General features: G+C 41.1%; 1 protein-coding gene across 7 annotated transcripts in view; it reads left to right on the top strand.

Moving 5' to 3' along the window:
• The window catches only part of arhgap17a (Rho GTPase activating protein 17a), a 191,558-nt gene that overhangs the window by 100,340 nt on the left and 71,152 nt on the right, over positions 1 to 20,066 (top strand). For 5 of the 7 annotated variants that reach the window (XM_059979888.1, XM_059979882.1, XM_059979883.1 and 2 more), the window contains 3 exons: positions 4,628 to 4,704; positions 6,319 to 6,430; positions 16,668 to 16,744. In XM_059979888.1, coding sequence (XP_059835871.1) covers positions 4,628 to 4,704; positions 6,319 to 6,430; positions 16,668 to 16,744 — 266 coding nt within the window. The remainder of the gene's footprint in view (positions 1 to 4,627; positions 4,705 to 6,318; positions 6,431 to 16,667; positions 16,745 to 20,066) is intronic. The other 2 variants (XM_059979887.1, XM_059979889.1) reach the window with 1 other exon arrangement.

Below are 20,066 nucleotides of genomic sequence, written 5' to 3'. Positions count from 1 at the left end.
TCTTATGAGGCAAGGTTAGCAGAGCTGGGACTTCTCTCTTTGGAGCATAGAAGGATGAGAGGGGACTTGATAGAGGTCTACAAGATTATCAGAAGCATAGATAGGGTGGATAGTCAGTACCTGTTTCCCAGGGAATGAATAGCAAATACCAGAGGGCATATGTACGAAGTTAAGGGAGGGAAGTTTAGGGGAGATATCAGGGTTTTTTCTTTACACAGAGGGTTGTGGGTGCCTGGAATGACTTGCCAGGGATGGTGGTGGTGGCTAAAACATTAGGGGTATTTAAGAGCTTCTTGGACAGGCACATGGATGAAAGAAAAATAGAGGGTTATGGGGTAGTGTGGGTTTAGTCCTTTTTTTTAAGGAATATGTGGGTTGGCACAACATCGAGGGCTGAAGGGCCTGTACTGTGCTGTAGTATTCTAGTGTCTAGTGACAAGGCAATGATTGGATACAAATTCAGATAGAGCAAAGAATTAAATTGTACCACAGAGGTAAATTCAAAAGGGCAAAGAATGCAGGACTGAAGATGTTATACTAAATACACGTAGCATTCAGAATATTGTGAATAAACTGACGGCACAATTAGAGATTGGTCGGTATGACGTTGTGAGCATCATTGAGTCATGGCTGAAATCATATATAGGCCTTCAAATAGCCAAGATGTGGGGTTGGGATTGCAAAGGTAACTGGAAAGGCCATGTAATAAGGGTAATGTCGTAATTACCCTTACTGGGGGACTTCAGTATGAAAGGGGTTTGGGAAAATCAGGTTGGTGTCAGATCGCAAGAGAGGGAATTTCTTGAATGCCTCCCAGATGGATATTTAGAGGAGCTTGTGCTTGAGCCTACTCGGGGAAAGGCCATCTTAGATTGAGTGTTGTGTAATAATCCAGATTTTATTAGTCAGCTTAATGTAAAATAACCATTAGGAGGCAATGATCAAAATATGTTTGAATTCATGCCGCAATTTGAGGAGGAGAAGCACAAGTCAGATGTATCAGTATCGTTTTGGAATAAAGGGAATTCCAAAGGCATGAGAGAGGAGCTTGCCCAGGTGGATTGGACAGGGATACTGACAGATGCCAGCAGAGCAAAGATAGCTGAAGTTTCTGGGAATGGTTAACAAGGCATGAGGATAGATATGTCCTGCAGAATCTGGTATATGAAGAGTAAAAAGGTGAGAGTTGTTATTGGACCTCTGGAAAATGATTCTGGTGAGGTAGTAATGGGGCCAAAGAAATGGCAGATTTCTTGAATCACTTGATTTTGGCATGGTCCCAGAGGACTGGAAGATTGCAAATGTCACTCCACTCTTTAAGAAGGCAGGAAGGCAAAAGAAGGAAAATTATAGACCAGTTAGCCTAATCTCAGTGGTTGGGAAAGTGTTGGAGTCCATTATTAAGGATGAGATTTTGGAGTACTTTGAGACTAATGATAAAATAAATAACAGCAGGACTTAGACAGATTGGAAGAATGGACAAAAAAGTGGCAGATGGAATACAGTGTTGGGAAATGTATGATAGTGCATTTTGGTAAAAGGAACACAGTAGTGCAGACTATTATCTAAATGGGGAGAAAATTCAAACATCAGAGGTGCAAAGGAACTTAGGAGTCCTCATGCAAAACTTCCAGAAGGTTAATTTACAGGTTGAATCTGTGGTAAAGAAGGGAAATGCAGTGTTGGCATTTATATCAAGGGGAATAGAATATAAAAACCAGGAGATAATTCTAAGCCTTTATAAGACACTAGTCAGGCCGCACTTGGAGCATTGTCAACCAGTTTGGGCTCCATATTTCAAAAATACTATATTCTCATTGGTGGAACCCTGTTGGAGGTTCATGAGGTTGATCTTGGGAATGAAGTGGTTAATGTATAAGGAGTGTTTTGCAGCTTTGGGCCTGTACTCAATTGAATTTAGAAGAATGCGAGGAGATCTCATTGAAAGCTACTGAATCTTGAAAGGACTGAGAGGATATTTTCTCTGGTGGGGGTTTCCAGAACTAGAGTGCACAGCCTCAGAATTGAGGGGCCACCTTTTAGAACAGAGGCAAGGAGCAATTATTTTAGCCACAGAGTGATGAATCTATGGAATGCTCTGTCACCGACTGCGATTGTCCATGGGTTTATTTAAAGCAGAAGTTGACAGATTCCTGCATAGAGCATTGGCTGATTGGCAGGAGGCAAAGAGTGAGAATAAAGGGAGCCTTTTCTGTTCAGCTGCCAGTGACTTTTGTTTTTACCTTGTATTTCAGTGATTTGCATGGCAGGAATTGATAGCTTTGTGGCAAAATTTGCGGATGATATGAAGGTATGTAAAGAGGCAGGTAGTGTTGAGGAATAAGTACACAACGCAGGAAGAACTCAGCAGGTCAAGCAGCATCCGTGAGAAAAGAGCAGCCAGTGTTTCGGGCCGAGACCCTTCATCGGGAATGGGGGCGGGGAAGAGAGGGCCGAAGCCCAGTAATAGAGATAGGGGAGGGGGTAGGGACTAGAGGTGCCCGGTGGAAGTTCTATGGGGAGGGACGTGTGGATCAGGTAGTCGCGGAGGGAACGATCCCTGCGAGAAGCTGAGAGGGGTAGGGAGGAAAAGGTGTGCTTGGTGGTGGGGTCCTGTTGAAGGTGGCGGAAGTTGTGGAGGATAATATGTTGGATCCGGAGGCTGGTGGGGTAGTAGGTGAGGACGGGGAACCCTGTCCCTGTTGTGGTGACGGGAGGATGGGTTAAGGGCTGAAGTGCAGGAAGTGAAGGAGATGCGGGTGAGGGCATCTTTGATGACGCCCAGAAGGGAAACCACAATCCTGAAGAGGACATTTGAGAAGTCCTGGAACGGAAAGCCTCATGCTGGGAGCAGATGAGGCGGAGACGGAGGAACTGGGAATAGGGAATGGCATTTTTGCATTGGGCAGGATGGGAAGAGGTATAGTCAAGATAGTTATGGGAGTCAGTGGGTTTGTAGAAGATGTCAGTGCATACAATCTCCAGAGATGGAGACCGGCACTTATCCCACCTGGCACTTATCCCTGCAAGGGCAAATGCTACACCTGTCTCCACACCTCCCCCCTTACCACCATTCCAGGCCCCAGACAGTCCTTCCGGATGAGGCAACACTTCAACGCAGATTGGGGGACCGCTCCGTTGAGCACCTATACTCTGTCCGTCACAATGGACAGGACCTCCCGGTTGCCACCCATTTCAACTCTGCCTCTCATTCCCGTCTAGATATGTCCATACATGGCCTCCTCTACTGCCCTGATGAGGCCAAACTCAGGTTGGAGGAGCAACACCTCATCTACCATCTGGGTAGCCTCCAGCCTGGTGGTATGAACATTGAATTCTCCAATTTCTGGTAATTCCCTCCCCTCCCCCTTCCCTTATCCCAAGTCCCTCTCTGCCTCTCTCCCCTTTTAACCTTCTGCTTCTTTATTTCTACAGTTCTTTCATGCTTATCCCCTCCCCCTCCCCCTTTATCTTTCCTCTGATTGGTTTTCCACCTGGTGCCTCTAGTCCCTACCCCCTCCCCTATCTCTATTCCTGGGCTTTGGCCCTCTCTCCCCCCCACCCCCATTCCTGATGAAGGGTCTCAGCCCGAATCATTGGCTACTCTTTTCTCACGGATGCTGCCTGACCTGCTGAGTTCTTCCAGCTTTGTGTACGTATTCTTTGATCCACAGCATCTGCAGTTGTACTTTTGTATTTGAGTGTTGAGGAAGCAGGGAGGCTACAAAAGGATTTGGACAGATCAGGAGAATGGGCAAAGGAGTGACCAATTGAATACATTTGCCGTACTCGGGAAGTGAAGGACCAGAGGGCAAAGCCTCAGAATAGAGGGACATCCATTTAGAACAGAGATGAGGAGGAATGACTTTAGCCAGAGGGTGGTGAATCTGTGAAATTCTTTGCCACTTGGCTGTGGAAGCCAAGTCATTGAGTGTATTTTAAGGCAGAGCTTGATAGATTCTTGCTGAGTTATGGGGAGAAGGCAGGAGAATGGTGTTGAGAGAGAAAGGATCAACCATGATCAAATGGTGGAGCAGATTCAATGGGCCGAATGGCCTAATTCTGCACAAATATCTTATAGACGAACATGATGAATGACCCTCACCATGCTGAGTAGGTATCTGCAGTTACTTAACAGTATAGAATGTGTTCATCTCTAAATCTCATAATGACACTGATAAATGTAAATCCCTTTTGTTGAATATTTGAAACTGGTATTGGTGAAATGTATAAAGGTCCATAAAGTAGTCTTCTAATATCAAAATTGCAGAATTTTCAATATTCTGGTACAGGTGTCCCCCGGTTTACGAATATTTGCTTTACGTCACTTTGCTTTTACAAAAGACCTATATTAGAAACCTGTTTTTGCATTACAAAGAGGATTTTTGCTTTTACGAAAATTTTCCCCCATATAAATTAATGGTTCTTCGCTTTATGCCATTTCAGCTTAAGAAAGGTTTCATAGGAACACTACCTTTATAAAGAGGGGTCACCTATATGTAGTTCAAAAATCTTGGTTTTGTTTCATTGAGTGATTATAAAGGGTGTGTGATCCTGTAGCTTTTTACTAAAATTGTCACAGTGAACACAATTATTCTTCCTTAAATTATTTAAAAATATTTAACAGAAAAAGTTGCCACTGATGGCGCTCTCTCAAAGCATGCAAGAAGGACTCTCCAGCTTGGGGGATGACTCGCTAATTACGTAAGTGCTACTTGCATAACTGCATTGACTTTCTTACAGTTTATTTTATGACTCAAGCCTAAATTCTTGACATCAACTATAAAAGAACATCACAACAACAGGAAATACTAAACAAGGTATGTTGGAAAAACAACATCATACAGGCTCTCTAAATGCACATATATATTTCAGGGTTTTGATGAAGAACATTTACACAGACTTAGGCCAAAACCTGTTTTACAGATTGTCTTTAATTCTGAAGTAATACCTGGCCTGTATTATAATTATTTGATGTTCTATGTCTCTTGCCTGTAGAGTTTGAAATGATACCAATGATCTTTATTCCCTTTATTGGTGAGCCAGTGGCCTCTGCCATTACATAAGGATTTCATACAGTGACTGGACTGATCTCATGGTCTTGGGTGGGTTCCTCTTTCCTTCTGAAAGTGCTGACAGGTGACAGAAAAGCTCCCCACAGGTACCAGCGATTATAATTTGATAACTTGATCAAGCTGGGATTTGCAGCATGTTTTCCTTGTGTTCCTGATATTTCCATATCCTTGCAACATTGAAGGAGGTTATTTAAGTTGATGAATTCTAGACAGATTACAGAGCTATTAGATTTCCCACTAATTGTGTCGGCATGACAGGCAGAAAGCAAAGGGAGCTAGGATAGGTCTGTTCTGCAAGGATGAGATCAATGTAGTAGAAGTGATCTTGGCTCTGAAGATCAAGTTGTAGAATCAGTTTTGGTGGGGAAGAGACATAGTAAGAGAAAGACTGGTGGACAGTATAAATCAAAAATTGCCTGGAATTTGCGATTTTTAGTACATTTCATCATATAGCTAGATAAATCAAAGTGGAAAAAGTAGCCTTGAGGAACAGGGTATTTGTGATGGAACAAAACATTGCCCATGATCCTGGGGTGGGCTGATTTATATCTGGTGATGCATAATGACACTGAAATAATAAATAACTCCATGGTGAGGAATCCTTGAGGGAAGAGTGACCTTGCATTAATTGGAAATATATTAAAGCAGAGTTGGCTAAAATAATTCAGAAAGTAATTATAAGGTGCTATAGCAGATGACCAGTGACTAATACTTAAGAAATGTCATAATGCTTAAAGTCTGTTGATTGAGGATGATGAGTTTGTGTTTTAAAGTTCAGAGTTGTATCAAATTGAAAGTAAAAGTACTTAATTGTGAGGATTGTTGACCGATCAGAAGATTGATAATATTTTGGAAATCAGCAAATAAAAAGGATAAAATGAATGAACTAAAAATGTTGGAGATACAAACGTTGGTGCACAAGACTGTTACACTTGTGTTGCAAATAGATGTATTATTGTGAACAACATTATTAAACTGGAGTGCTCTATTGAAGTGATGCTTATGTGCATCATGTGAGCTAGTATTGCTGAACCCATGATCCCTGGTAGCACAACAGAAAGATTGGGCCTACCTGTCTCATTCTATTTCTCCTTTCTTCAATAATTTCTTGTTTGGAATCTGCAGAATTATGAATGCACACTTCTTTCTTACTTTCTTAAAAGTAGGAAGTGAAGATATTTGAGTCTTTTCAAATGAGTTTCCACAGTTACTCTTTGTTATCATTTATAACTGTTTGTTTCAGGAAATTGCTGGAAACATGCAGCGAAGCAGAGAATAAACTGGCACATGAACTTGCCTCCTATGAGTCACAAATTGAGAAAGATATCCTTGATCCTTTCAGTAACCTCTCAGAGGTGAGTATACATGGTTGTGTGTTACGATATTTCTCTCCTTTGCACTGTGAAGTTGCCAAAGTTTAGTTCTAGTTTTGGCTTTGAGCTACTTAGCTTCAGAATATTCCTTTACCTTTTTCAGCAAGAGATACTGATGCTTTGATCAGGAAGTTTAGGTGGTCAGGTATGATGAATCTCTTAATGACTTAAAAACTGAAGAATGTACTTGAGGAAAATCAGGCAGGTGAAGAGAGAGTATGAGGTGCATCTGGCAGGTAAAATTAATGAAAATCCCAAGGGGTTCTATGGGTATATTAAGAGTCAAAGGGTGACTCGGACCAGAGTAAACCCCTTTAGAGATTGGCAAGGCTGCTTCTGTCTTGAACTACGGGAGATTGGTGGGACTTTTCAGGAATATTTTTTGGTGTTTCATGGTTCCAAAAGAGATATCAGTGGAGATGTTTTGGAAAATATTTATATTACCAGGGAGGAGATATTTTCAGCCTTCCTGTGCATTAAGAATAAATCCCCAAGGCTTGATCAAGTGCATTGTGGGAAGCAAGAGAAGACATTACCAGGGCTTTTGTGGAGATATTTTCTTCATTGCTAGCCACTGAAGACTGAAAGGTGGCTAATGTCATTCGGTTGTTTTGCAATGGCAAGCCAGGGAACCGCAGGCCATTTAAACTGATACCAGGAATGAGGATGTTGCTGAGCAAAATTCTGAGCGATAGCGTCTATCAGCATCTAATTAACGACAGAATCTAATTAAGAAGAGTTAGCATGGCTTTTTACTTGAGAAATAGTGCTTGATGATTTTGAGTTTTTTGAAGACGAAACCAGGAGGATAGATGATAGGAAGCATATGTTAGATATAAGAAGCAGGAAGTAAGAGGGGCTTATGAGAAATATAGGGTAGCCAGGAAGGAGCTAAAGAAAGGACTTAGGAGAGCTCGAAGGCAGCATGAGAAGGCCTTGGCATGTAGGATTAAGGAGAACCCCAAGACGTTCTATGCGTATGTGAAGACTAAGAGGATGACGAGAACGAAGGTGGGACCCCTAAAGGATAAAGATGGCAACACGTGCCTGGAAGCGGAGGAGGTGGGGGAGGTCCTAAATGAATACTTTGCTTCAGTATTCACAAGTGAAAAGGATCTTGATCAGGATGAGGTCGAAGTAGAGCGGGCCTGTGTGCTGGACAGTGTGGAGATTGAGGAAGAAGTAGTGCTGGATCATCTTAAAAACATTAAGATTGATAAATCCCCAGGGCTGGATATGATACACCCCAGGTTGTTGTGGGAATTGAGAGAAGAAATCGCAGGAGCATTAGCTATGATCTTTGAATCCTCTCTGGCTGCAGGGGAAGTGCTGGAGGACTGGAGAATGGCAAATGTAGTTCCCTTGATTAAAAAAGGTAATGGGGAGAAACCTAGGAACTATAGACCAGTGAGTCTTACGTCAGTGGTATGCAAACTACTGGAAAGGATTCTTAAGGATAGGATCTATGAGCATTTGGAGAAGTACTGTCTACTCATGGATAGTCAACATGGCTTTGTGAAGGGAAGATCGTGCCTCATGATCTTCTTAAAAACAACACGATTGATAAGTCCCCAGGGCCCAACATGATATACCCCAGGTTGCTGTGGGAAGTGAGAGGAGATCGCTGGAGCAGTAACTATGAACTTTGAATCCTCTTCAGCTGCAGGGGGAGGTGCCGGAGGATTGAAGAGTGGCAAATATAGTTCCCTTGTTTAAAAAAGTTAATAGGGAGAATCCTAGGAGCCATAGAACAGTGAGTCTTACGTCGGTGGTCTGCAAACTATTGGAAAGGATTCTTAAGGTTACGATCCACAAGCATTTGGAGAAGTAATATCTACTCAAGAATAGTCAACAGGCTTTGTGAAGGGAAGGTCGTGCATCCCGAGCCTAACTGAGTTTTTTGAAGAGGTAACAAAAGAAATTGATGAGGATGTGGTGAGGATGAGGCAGTGGATGTGGTCTACCTGGACTTTAGCAAAGCATTTGACAAGGTTCCTCATGAGAGACTCATCCAGAAAGTCATGAGGCATGGGATAAGTGGAACCTTGGCTGTTTGGATAAAAAATTGGCTTAAAAGAAGAAAGCAGAGGACAGTTGTGGAAGGGAAATATTTTGCTTGGAGGTCGGTGACTAGTGGAGTGCCGCAGGGATCTGGCCTGGGACCCCTGCTATTTGTGATTTTTATAAATGACCTGGATGTAGAGGCGGAATGATGGCAGAGTAAGTTTGCGGATGACACAAAGATTTGAGGAATTGTGGATGGAGCTGTAGGTTGTCGAAGGTTACAAGAGCATATAGACAGGCTACAGAGTTGGGCAGAAAAATGGCAGATGGAGTTCAATCCGGACAAGTGTGAGGTGATGCATTTTGGAAGGACAAACCAGAAGACTGAGTACAGGATTAATGGTCAGTTACTTAAGAGTGTGGATGAATAAAGGGACCTTGGGATTCAAATCCCTACATCCCTCAAGGCCGCTGCACAGGTGGATAGGGTAGTTAAGAAGGCCTATGGGATGCTAGGCTTCATTAACAGGGGGATTGAATTCAAGAGCAGAGAGGTCATGTTGCAACTATACAAATCTCTGGTGAGACTGCAGTTCAGAGTATTGTGTTCAATTCAGGTCATTATAGGGAGGATGTGGAAGCTATGGAGAGGGTGCAGAGGAGATTTACCAAGATGTTGCCTAGTTTGGAGAACAAGTCATATGAAGCAAGGTTAGCAGAGCTGGGACTTTTCTCTTTGGAGCGTAGAAGAATGAGAGGGGACTTGATAGAGGTGTACAAGATTATGAGAGGCATAGATAGGGTGGATAGTCAGTACCTGTTTCCCAGAGCACCAATAGCAAACACCAGAGGGCATATGTACAAAATTAAGGGAGGGAAGTTTAGGGGAGACATCAGGGGTAAGTTTTTTTTTACACAGAGGTTTGTGAGTGCCTGGAATGACTTGCCAGGGATGGTGGTGGAGGCTAAATCATTAGGGGTAAAGAGCCTCTTGGACAGGCACATGGATGAAAGAAAAATAGAGGGTTCTGGAGTAATGTGGGTCTAGTATTTTTTTTAAGGATTTTGTGGGTCGACACAACATGGAGGGTTGAAGGGCCTGTACTGTGCTGTCATGTTCTATGGTTCTATGAGGGTAGGGCAATGAATGTTGTCTGTTTGGACTTTAACAAGGACTGTGGCAAGTCCCCTCATGGTAGGAACTGGAAGGTTAGGTCCCATAGAATCCAAGGAGATCTAGTTAAGTGGATTCAAAATTGATCCAAAAGCGAGAAATGGGATAGTAGTTAAAGTTTATTTCTCAGAACGGAAGCTGGTGACTAGTGGTGTGTTGCAGGAATCAGTATTGTTAGTCGTTATTTATATAAATGATTTGGATGCAAATGCTCAATGTTTGATCAATAAATTTGTGGATGACATGAAACTAGGGAGATGGTGATAATGAGGAAGGATATTGTGGATCTTGATCAGTTAGGGAAGTGTGCCAAGGAGTGGCAGATGTGGCAAACAAGACTGAGATAATGTCTTCTGGAGAACCAAACAAGGACAGCAATTCTATTATAAACAGTAAGGCACGAGCGAACAGAGGAACTTAAGGAGTACAATGCAAAATTCATTGAAATTGTGGTCACAGGTAGATTGTTGTGAAAAAGGCGTTTATCACACTGGCCTTCATCAGTCAGGACATTCAGTATAGGAGCTAGGATATGATGTTGCAGTTGTATAAATCATAGGTGAATCCAACTGTACAGTGTACAATTTTTGTCGCCCTATTATAGAAGACTACGAATGGAATTAGACCATTTGGACTATCATAGCTGAACCTTTATTTCCCTCCTTAGCCCACTCCTCGGCCTTCTCCCCGTAACCTTTTAATGCCGTATCGAATCAAGACATGATCAAGCTCTGCCTTAAATACACTCAATGACCTGGCCTTCATAGCTGCCTGTGGTAATAAATTCCACAAATTAACCACCCTCTGGTTAAAGGAATTTCTTCACATCTCTGTTTTAAATGGATGTCCCTCTATCCTTGTGGCTGTGCCCTCTTGTCCTAGACTTCCCCACCATGGGAAACATCTCCACATCTACTCTGTCCAGGCCTTTCAACATTCGAAAGGTTTCAATGAGGACCCCCACCCCATCCTTCTAAATTTCAGCGAGTACAAACCCAGAGCTGTCAAACATTCTTTGTATTCATTCCCGGAATCATCCTTGTGAACCACCTCTCCAATGTCAGCACATCATTTCTTAGATGAAGAGCTCAGAACTGTTCACAATACTCAATGTGAGGCCTCAACAGTACCTTACAAAGCCTGAGCATCACATCCCTGCTCTTGTATTCTAGACCACCTGAAATGAATGCTAACACTGTATTTGCCTTCCTCACCTCTGACTCTACCTGGAAGTTAACCTTTAGGGTGTTCTGCACAAGGACTCCCAAGTCCATTTACATTTCTGATTTTTGGATTTGCTCCCGGTTTAGAAAATAGTCTGCGTATTTATTTCTACTACCAAAGTGCATGACCATGCATTTTCCAACATTGTATTTCATTTGCCACTTTCTTGTCTATTCTCCTAATCTGTCTAAGTCCTTCTGCAGCCTACCTGTTTCCTCAACAATACCTGCCCCTCCACCACTCTTAGTATCATCTACAAATTTGGCAACAAAGCCATCCATTCCATCATCTAAATCATTGATAAGCATCCAAAAAAGAAGCAGTTCCAACACCGACTCCTGCAGAAGTCGCTGGCAACCAGCCAGAAATTGCTTCCTCCTACCAATCAGCCAGTGTTGTAACCATGCCAGTAACTTTCCTGGGCTCTTAACTTGGTAAGCAGCCTCGTGTGGCACCTTGTCAAAGGCCTTCTGAAAGTCCACATCTACAAAATCTACTACATCCCCTTTATCTATCCTACTTGTAATCTCCTCAATAAATTCCAACAAGTTTGTCAGGCAAGATTTTCCCTTAAGGAAACCATGCTGACTTTGTCATGTCTTGCCCTGTGTCACCAAGTACTTCATAACCTCATCCTTAACAATTGACTCTTAACATCTTCCCAATGACTGAGGAAATTTCTCATTTCCTTTCTACTGCCTTTCTCCTTTCTTAAGGGGTGGAGTGACATTTACAATTTCCAGTCCTCTGGCACCATGCCAGAGTCCAATGATTTTTGAAAGATCATTATCAATACCTCGGCAATCTCTACTGCTACCTCTTTCAGAATCCTAGGGTGCAGTTCATCTGGTCTGGGTGACTTATGCACCCTTCAGTCTTTCAGCTTTTTGAGCACCTTCTCCCTTGTAATAGTAATTGCACCCACTTCTCTTCCTGTACATACTACAACATCTAGGGTCTGCTAGTGTCTTCCACTAGCAATCAGTGATATGCCATTACCTTGCCCATGTTATTATTTCTCTGGCCTCATTTTCTAGCATTCCTATATCCACTATCTTATCTCTTTTATTTTTTACATACTTTAAAAGCCTTTTCTATGCACTTTGATATTGTTTGCTAACTTGCTTTCATATGTCAACTTTTCCCTCCTAATGATTCTTTTATCTGTAACTCTGTAAGGTTTTAAAGCTTCCCAATCCTCTGTCTTCCCACTAATTTTTGCTTTGTTGTTTGCTCTCTTTCGCTTTTACATTAGATTTGACTTCAGCCACGGTTGCACTATTTTGCCATTTGAGTAATTCTTTGTTTTTGGAATATATCTATTCTGCACCTTCTTCATTTTTCATCCCTTCCAGCAGCTCCTTCCAATTTACTTTGGCCAACTCCTCTCTCATACGACTGTAATTTCCTTTTTTCCACTGAAATACTGCTACATCTGACGTTATTTTCTCTCTGTCAACCTTAAAGTTGAATTCAATCATATTGTGATTGCTCCCTCCTAAGGGCTCTTATACCTTAAGCTGCTCAATGGCCCCCAGTTCATTACATAACACCCAGTCCAGTATAGCCTATCCCCTAGTAGGCTCAATGACAAACTGCTCTAAAAAGCCATTTCATAGGCATTCAACAAACTCACTCTCGAGATCCATTACCAAGCTGATTTTCACAATCCACCTGCATGTTGAAATCTCCCATGACAATCATTACATTTTCCATTGAAAAGATGTTAAACTGGAAAAGGTGCAGAAAAGAACTACAATGATGTTACCAGGACTAGAGGGCCTAAATTATACGGAGAATTTGGCCAGGCTTGGTCTTTATTCATTTGAATGTGTTGAGGATAGAAACGCAAGAGATGCTGTGGTTGCTGGAAATCACGAGAACCATATAACCATATAACCGTATAACAATCACAGCACGGAAACAGGCCATCTTGGCCCTCCTAGTCCGTGCCGAACCCTTAATCTCACCTAGTCCCACCTACCCGCACTCAGCCCATAACCCTCCACTCCTTTCCTGTCCATATACCTATCCAATTTTACCTTAAATGACACAACTGAACTGGCCTCTACTACTTCTACAGGAAGCTCATTCCACACAGCTATCACTCTTTGAGTAAAGAAATACCCCCTCGTGTTTCCCTTAAACTTCTGCCCCCTAACTCTCAAATCATGTCCTCTAGTTTGAATCTCCCCTACTCTCAATGGAAACAGCCTGTTCACGTCAACTCTATCTATTCCTCTCAAAATTTTAAATACCTCGATCAAATCCCCCCTCAACCTTCTACTCTCCAGTGAATAGAGACCTAACTTGTTCAACCTTTCTCTGTAACTTAATTGCTGAAACCCAGGTAACATCCTAGTAAATTGTCTCTGCACTCTCTCTAATTTATTGATATCTTTCCTATAATTCGGTGACCAGAACTGCACACAATATTCCAAATTTGGCCTTACCAATGCCTTGTACAACTTTAGCATTACATCCCAACTTCTGTACTCAATGCTTTGATTTATAAAGGCCAGCGTTCCAAAAGCCCTCTTCACCACCCTATCTACATGAGACTCCACTTTCAGGGAACTATGCACAGTTATTCCTAGATCTCTCTGTTCCTCTGCATTCCTCAATGCCCTACCATTTACTCTGTATGTTCTATTTGGATTATTCCTGCCAAAATGTAGAACCTCACACTTCTCAGCATTAAACTCCATCTGCCAACGTTCAGCCCATTCTTCTAACCGGCATAAATCTCCCTGCAAGCTTTGAAAATCCACCTCATTATCCACAACACCTCCTACCTTAGTATCATCGGCATACTTACTAATCCAATTTACCACCCCATCATCCAGATCATCCAGAAGTGCACACAAATGCTGAAGGGACTCAGCAGCAGGGCAGCATCTATGGAGGGAATATTTTGGGCCAAGTCTTTTCATCAGCTGCCTGACATACTGAGTTCTCAACATTTCCAGCATCTACAGAATCTCTTGTATCTTTGCGTGCATTTCTCAGCCATACAGAGGTGTTTAAAATTATAACCTTATAACCATATAACAATTACAGCAAGGAAACAGGCCATCTCGGCCCTTCTAGTCTGTGCCGAACGCTTACTCTCACCTAGTCCCACCAACCTGCACTCAGCCCATAACCCTCCTGTCCATATACCTATCCAATTTTTTTTTAAATGACAATATCAAACCTGCCTCTGCCACTTCTACTGGAAGCTCATTCCACACAGCTACCACTCTCTGAGTAAAGAAGTTCCCCCTCGTGTTACCCCTAAACTTTTGCCCCGTAACCCTCAACTTTTGTCCTCTTGTTTGAATGTCCCCTACTCTCAATGGAAAAAGCCTATCCATGTCAACTCTATCTATCCCCTTCATAATTTTAAATACCTCTATCAAGTCCCCCATCAACCTTCTATGCTCCAAAGGATAAAGACCTAACTTGCTCAACCTTTCCCTGTAACTTTGGTGCTGAAACCCAGGTAACATTCTAGTAAATCTCCTCTGTACTCTCTCTAATTTGTTGACATCTTTCCTATAATATATTATAGTATATAATATATAATATATATATCCAGAACTGTACACAATCCTCCAAATTTGGCCTCACCAATGCCTTGTATAATTTTAACATTACATCCCAACTCCTATACTCAATGTTCTGATTTATGAAGGCCAGCATACCAAAAGCTTTCTTCACCACCCTATCCACATGAGATTCTAACTTCAAGGAATTATGCACCATTATTCCTAGATCACTCTGTTCTACTGCATTCCTCAATGCCCTACCGTTTACCATGTATGTCCTATTTTGATTATTCCTACCAAAATGTAGCACCTCTCACTTATCAGCATTAAACTCCATCTGCCATCTTTCAGCCCACTCTTCTAACTGGCCTAAATCTCTCTGCAAGCTTTGAAAACCTACTTCATTATCCACAACGCCACCTATCTTAGTATCATTTGCATACTTACTAATCCAATTTACCACCCCATTATCCAGATCATTAATGTATATGACAAACAATATTGGACCCAGTACAAATCCCTGAGGCACACCACTAGTCACCGGCCTCCATCCTGACAAACAGTTATCCACCACTACTCTCTGGCATCTCCCATCCAGCCACTGTTGAATCCATTTTACTACTTCAATATTAATCCCTAACGATTGAACCTTCCTAACTAACCTTCCGTGTGGAACCTTGCCAAAGGCCTTACTGAAATCCATATAGACAACATCCACTGCTTTACCCTTGTCAACTTTCCTAGTAACCTCTTCAAAAATTTTTCCACGCACAAATCCATATTGACTGTTCCTAATCAGACCCTGTCTATCCAGATAATTATATATACCATCCCTAAGAATACTTCCCATTAATTTATTCACCACTGACGTCAAACTTGCAGGCCGATAATTGCTAGGTTTATTTTTAGAACCCTTTTTAAACAATGGAACCACGTGAGCAATACGCCAATCCACCAGCAGCATCCCCGTTTTTAATGACATTTGAAATATTTCTGTCAGAGCCCTTGCTATTTCTACACTAACTTCCCTCAAGGTCCTAGGGAACATCATGTCAGATCCGGAGACTCATCCAGTTTTATATCCTTTAAAAGCGCCAGTACTTCCTCTTCTTTAATCTTCATTGTTTTCATAACTACCCTGCTTGTTTCCCTTGCCTTACACAATTCCCTTATGAGTGACAGATAAAATTTTGGTACCAGTCTTTTGTAAAAGGGAATATTAATTTAGGGTTAGAGGGGAAAGATTTAAAAGGGATCTGAAAGGCAGTGTGTTCATGTTCATACTGGGGTGAAGGGTGGTGAGCATATGGGAAAAATGGTTGATGTGGTTGAGGCAGCTCTAACAATGCCATTGGGTTAGCACCTGGACGACTGGGACTTGGAGGGGTAGAACCATAGAACACTACAGCACAGTGCGGGCCCTTCAACCCTCCATGATGTGCTGACCCATATAATCCTTTAAAAAAGTACTAAACCCACACTACCCCATAACCCTCCATTTTTCTTTCATCCATGTGCCTGTCCAAGAGGCTCTTAAATATCCCTAATGTTTTAGCCTCCACCAGCATCCCTGGCAAGTCAATCCAGGCATTCACAACCCTCTGTGTAAAAAAACTTACCCCTGATGTCTCCCCTAAACTTCCCTCCCTTAATTTTGTACATGTGCCCTCTGGTGTTTGCTATTGGTGCCCTGGGAAACAGGTGCTGATATGGGATGAATACAGTACATTGTAACTTGTTTGGTGAGCACTGAGGTTTCCATGACTGGTTGGGCTGAGAAGTGTGTGTCTGTACTGTATTCGCTTTGATTCTCCAGCTGCCTTGACACTGAACCCTAAACTTTCAGATCAGGACCTACCTATATTCTTCTGTAGTTATAGGAGTTCATAGCTATCATGTGTATAGTCAGAGGGTTTTCCCCAGGGCTGAAATGGCTGCCACAAGAGAGCACAGGTTTACAGTTCTTGGAAGTAGGTACAGGGGAGATGTCAGGGGTAAGTTTTTTACGCAGAGAGTGGTGACTGGGATGTGCTGCTGGCAACGGTGGTGGAGGTGGATACGATAGGGTCTTTTAAGAGACTTTTGGATAGGTACATGGAGCTTAGAAAAATAGAGGGTTATGGGTAACCCTAGTAATTTCTAAGGTAGGGAGATGTTTGGCGCAACTTTGTGGGCCAAACGGCCTGTATTATGCTGTAGGTTTTCTATGTTTCATAGCCAAATAAAATCTGGAATTGTATCAAATGCCTGACTTACTGTTTTTGATACTAATTAAATCTTTTTAAAGGCGGAGATTCCCAACATTCAAAAGCAGAGGAAACAGTTGGCTAAACTAGTACTAGACTGGGACTCTGCAAAAATGCGGTAAGAGTTTTAAACATTTTATTTCGACTAACCAGTGCAATTATGTCTTCCAAACCCATGATGGATGGAAGTAAAATTCTTGGTGAAATGGTATTCTGAAGTATGCAATTAGTTTGTTATCCAGATGCAGCATGTTTTTATCTTTGACAATAATCCCATAAAACATAGCAGCACAATTCAGCCCATCAAGGCTGCCCTGTCACTCAATCATGGCTTGTTGATTAATTTATGTCTTGATACTGCAACCTTGATGCCCTTGCTAATCAAGAACCTATTAACCACTTCTTTAAATATTCAAGATGCAAGTTTATTTATCGTGTGTACATTGAAACATATAGTGAAATGATAGTATCAACTAACACAGCAAGTCTGTGCTGGGAGCAGCCCACAAGTGTCGCCACGCATTCTGGTACCAACACGGCATGCCCAGATTGCTTGGCAGAACAGCAAAATCAAAGCAATCAACAAAACAGAGCAGTGCAGCGCTGGCCAAGCCCATGCTAGGCTCTTGGCCACGTCCAGTTATTCTCTGTTTGCATCGATATCAGGTGAAAAACCTTCTGACCATGGAAGCACGTCGGAGGTGAAAATTGGATTTCAGGGGTCACTCTGTCCGTATCATTGAAGATCATGCTGCTCAAGTTTTGAAGATGCATGCTGAGTATAAAGAAGTTATGAAAGAGTTTTATAATTGTGGATTCAGACCCTCTATGCGTTATCCAGCCCATCTCTGAATAACTCTTAATACTGGGGACAAAAAATGGTTTAACTTGGTTACGGAAACTCAGAAATTTATTGAAGGTCTCAGCGCCATTTCGACTTTATCAGGCTTGGTCTGATTATTTAAAATGGCCAATAAGTACTTTTTAAAAAATTTTCTTCTTTCTGGTTTTTTTTCATGTTTTCTTTTAAAATTTTCTTTTTTAAATGTATTTTTTCATAGTTTCTCACCAGTAGGCTATTGTGGATTATTTGAATTAAGTTTAATACTTTTTGATGGAATTGTTTCTCTTTATGTATAATTTTGATTTGTAGTGCATAAGTTCTCTAGTTTAGTTTTTGAATTATTAGTTAAATGGAGCTTATGATAATGTTACAAAACTGGAAGTTGGGTTTTGGGGTGTTTTTTTTTCCAAAGAGCTTGCTGCTTTTTTTTGGTAGCTATCTTGTTTTGGGATTCAAGGTGGGGTGAGGGTGTTCTCTAGTGCCAACACCAGACATTGAATTTTTAGTTATTCTTCGTTATTCAGGACATTTTCTTGTCCTGACTCTCTTGACTCATACTTTTGCCCCAGAGCTGTTATCTGAATGTTTGATCTTGTTTATGCCTACTACCCTTTGTGTTTTTTTAAATGACAATGTTTAGTCCGTTGAATTTTATAAACTGGAATGTAAAGGGATTGAACCATCCTGTTAAAAGAAGGAAGGTGTTTTCACATCTTAAGCAGCTCAAAGCTGACATTGCTTTTTTACAAGAAACTCATATTCGAAACTTTGATAATTCTCTTCTTATGTCAAAGTGGGTGGAACAGCACCATTCTTCCTTCCCGGCTAAAGCCAGGGGTGTCTCTATCCTTATTAATCAAAATGTTCCCTTTGAGCTTCACAGTAAAGTATCTGATACAAATGGTCATTTTATTATTGTCTCTGAGAAATTGTATAATACTAGGGTAATATTAGCTAACCTGTATGCTCCTAATTCGGATGATGTGAACATTTTTGAGCGTTTTAATGTTTATTGCCTGATTTGAATTTATTTTCTCTTATATTGGGTGATGACTTTAATTGTTGGTTAGATCCAGTTTTGGATCGATCGTCCTCTGTTCCTAGACTACCTAGTAAATCTGCTTTATCTATTCATTCTTTTCTTTCTAACTATGATATCTCTGATGTGTGGTGTTATTTTTTAATGGATAACCAGCTGATTCCATCTGTTCGCTCTTGTGATTATCAGAGTATATTGATTTCGGATCATGCTCCAGTTACCCTGTCTACAAATTTTCCTGGTTTTCCTCAAATGAATAAACATTGGTGTTTTAATCCAACCTTGTTATCGGATAATGATTTCGTAAAATTTATACTTTTTTCTTAAACACTAATATGTCATCTGAAATCTCATCCCATGTTGTCTGGGATGCCATGAAAGCATATCTGAGGGGTCAAAAATTTCATATACTGCGAATCTGAAAAGAAAGACCCATTTGGAGCGATTAGATTTGATCAGTCAGACTAAAGCAACAGACCAACTATATGCCCAGACCAAAAATCCAGAACTGTACAAGAAGTGAGTAGAACTTAAAACTAGTTTGACCTTATTTCCACTCAACCAGTTGAACATCAACTTCTTGAAAGCAAGAGCCAATTTATATTCATGGTGATAAATCTGGCAAGTTTTTATTCAACCAATTAAGACGTTCCAAAGCTAAACAACAAATTACAAAAATTCGAATGGGAAATGGGAGTATTACTTCGAATCTTTCTGAAATTAATGACACATTTAAGAATTATTATTTTCAACTTTATAACTCTGAATCTTTAAATGATATCTCTGTTGACCAGTTTTTAAATAGTTTAAATATTCCTTTGTTCTCCTCTGATTTTAAAGCAAAACTCAATGAGCCATTATCACCAGAAGAAATATCCTCTGCCATTTCTGCACTGCAGTCAGGTAAATCTCCTGGACCTGATGGGTTTTCTGCAGTATTTTTAATATCATTTTCCTCACTACTTTCATCTCAGTTATTTTTAGTTCTGTCTTATTCGTTTAAACATGGTAAATTGCCACCATCATTTAGTGAGGCATGTATCATTCTTTTAGCCAAAAAAGATAAAGATCCAACAGAGTGTTCTTCGTATAGGACGATTTCTTTGTTAATGTTGATGTTAAAATTTTGGCTAAAGCTTTGGCTTGTAGATTGTAACTTCTATAATTTCTAAAGATCAAATCAGTTTTATTGAAAATTGTCTTCCCTTTTTTAATATATAGTGTCTATTTAATATTTTATATTCACCCTTAATTGGGACTCCTGAATGTGTCATTTCTCTTGATGTGGAGAAAGCGTTCGATTGTGTGGGGTGGAATTATGTTTTTGCAGTTTTAGAAAAATTTGATTTCGGACTAAGTTTTATTTCATGGATTAAATTGTTATACTCATGTCCCACTACTTCTATTTTGACTAACTCTCAGCAATCCCAGTCTTTTAGCCTTAAACGTGGCACCTGAGATGGATGCTCTTTAAGTTCCTTACTTTTTGATCTGACCATAGAGCCACTGGCAATTGCGTTTCAAAGTTGTCCTGAATTGACGGGGATTTGGAGGGGA

This window comes from Hypanus sabinus, chromosome 9 (genome assembly GCF_030144855.1).
Source record: "Hypanus sabinus isolate sHypSab1 chromosome 9, sHypSab1.hap1, whole genome shotgun sequence".
Taxonomy (NCBI): Eukaryota; Metazoa; Chordata; class Chondrichthyes; order Myliobatiformes; family Dasyatidae; genus Hypanus; species Hypanus sabinus.
Note: the sequence above shows the minus strand (reverse complement) of the source record. Positions and strands in the feature narration are given on the sequence as shown.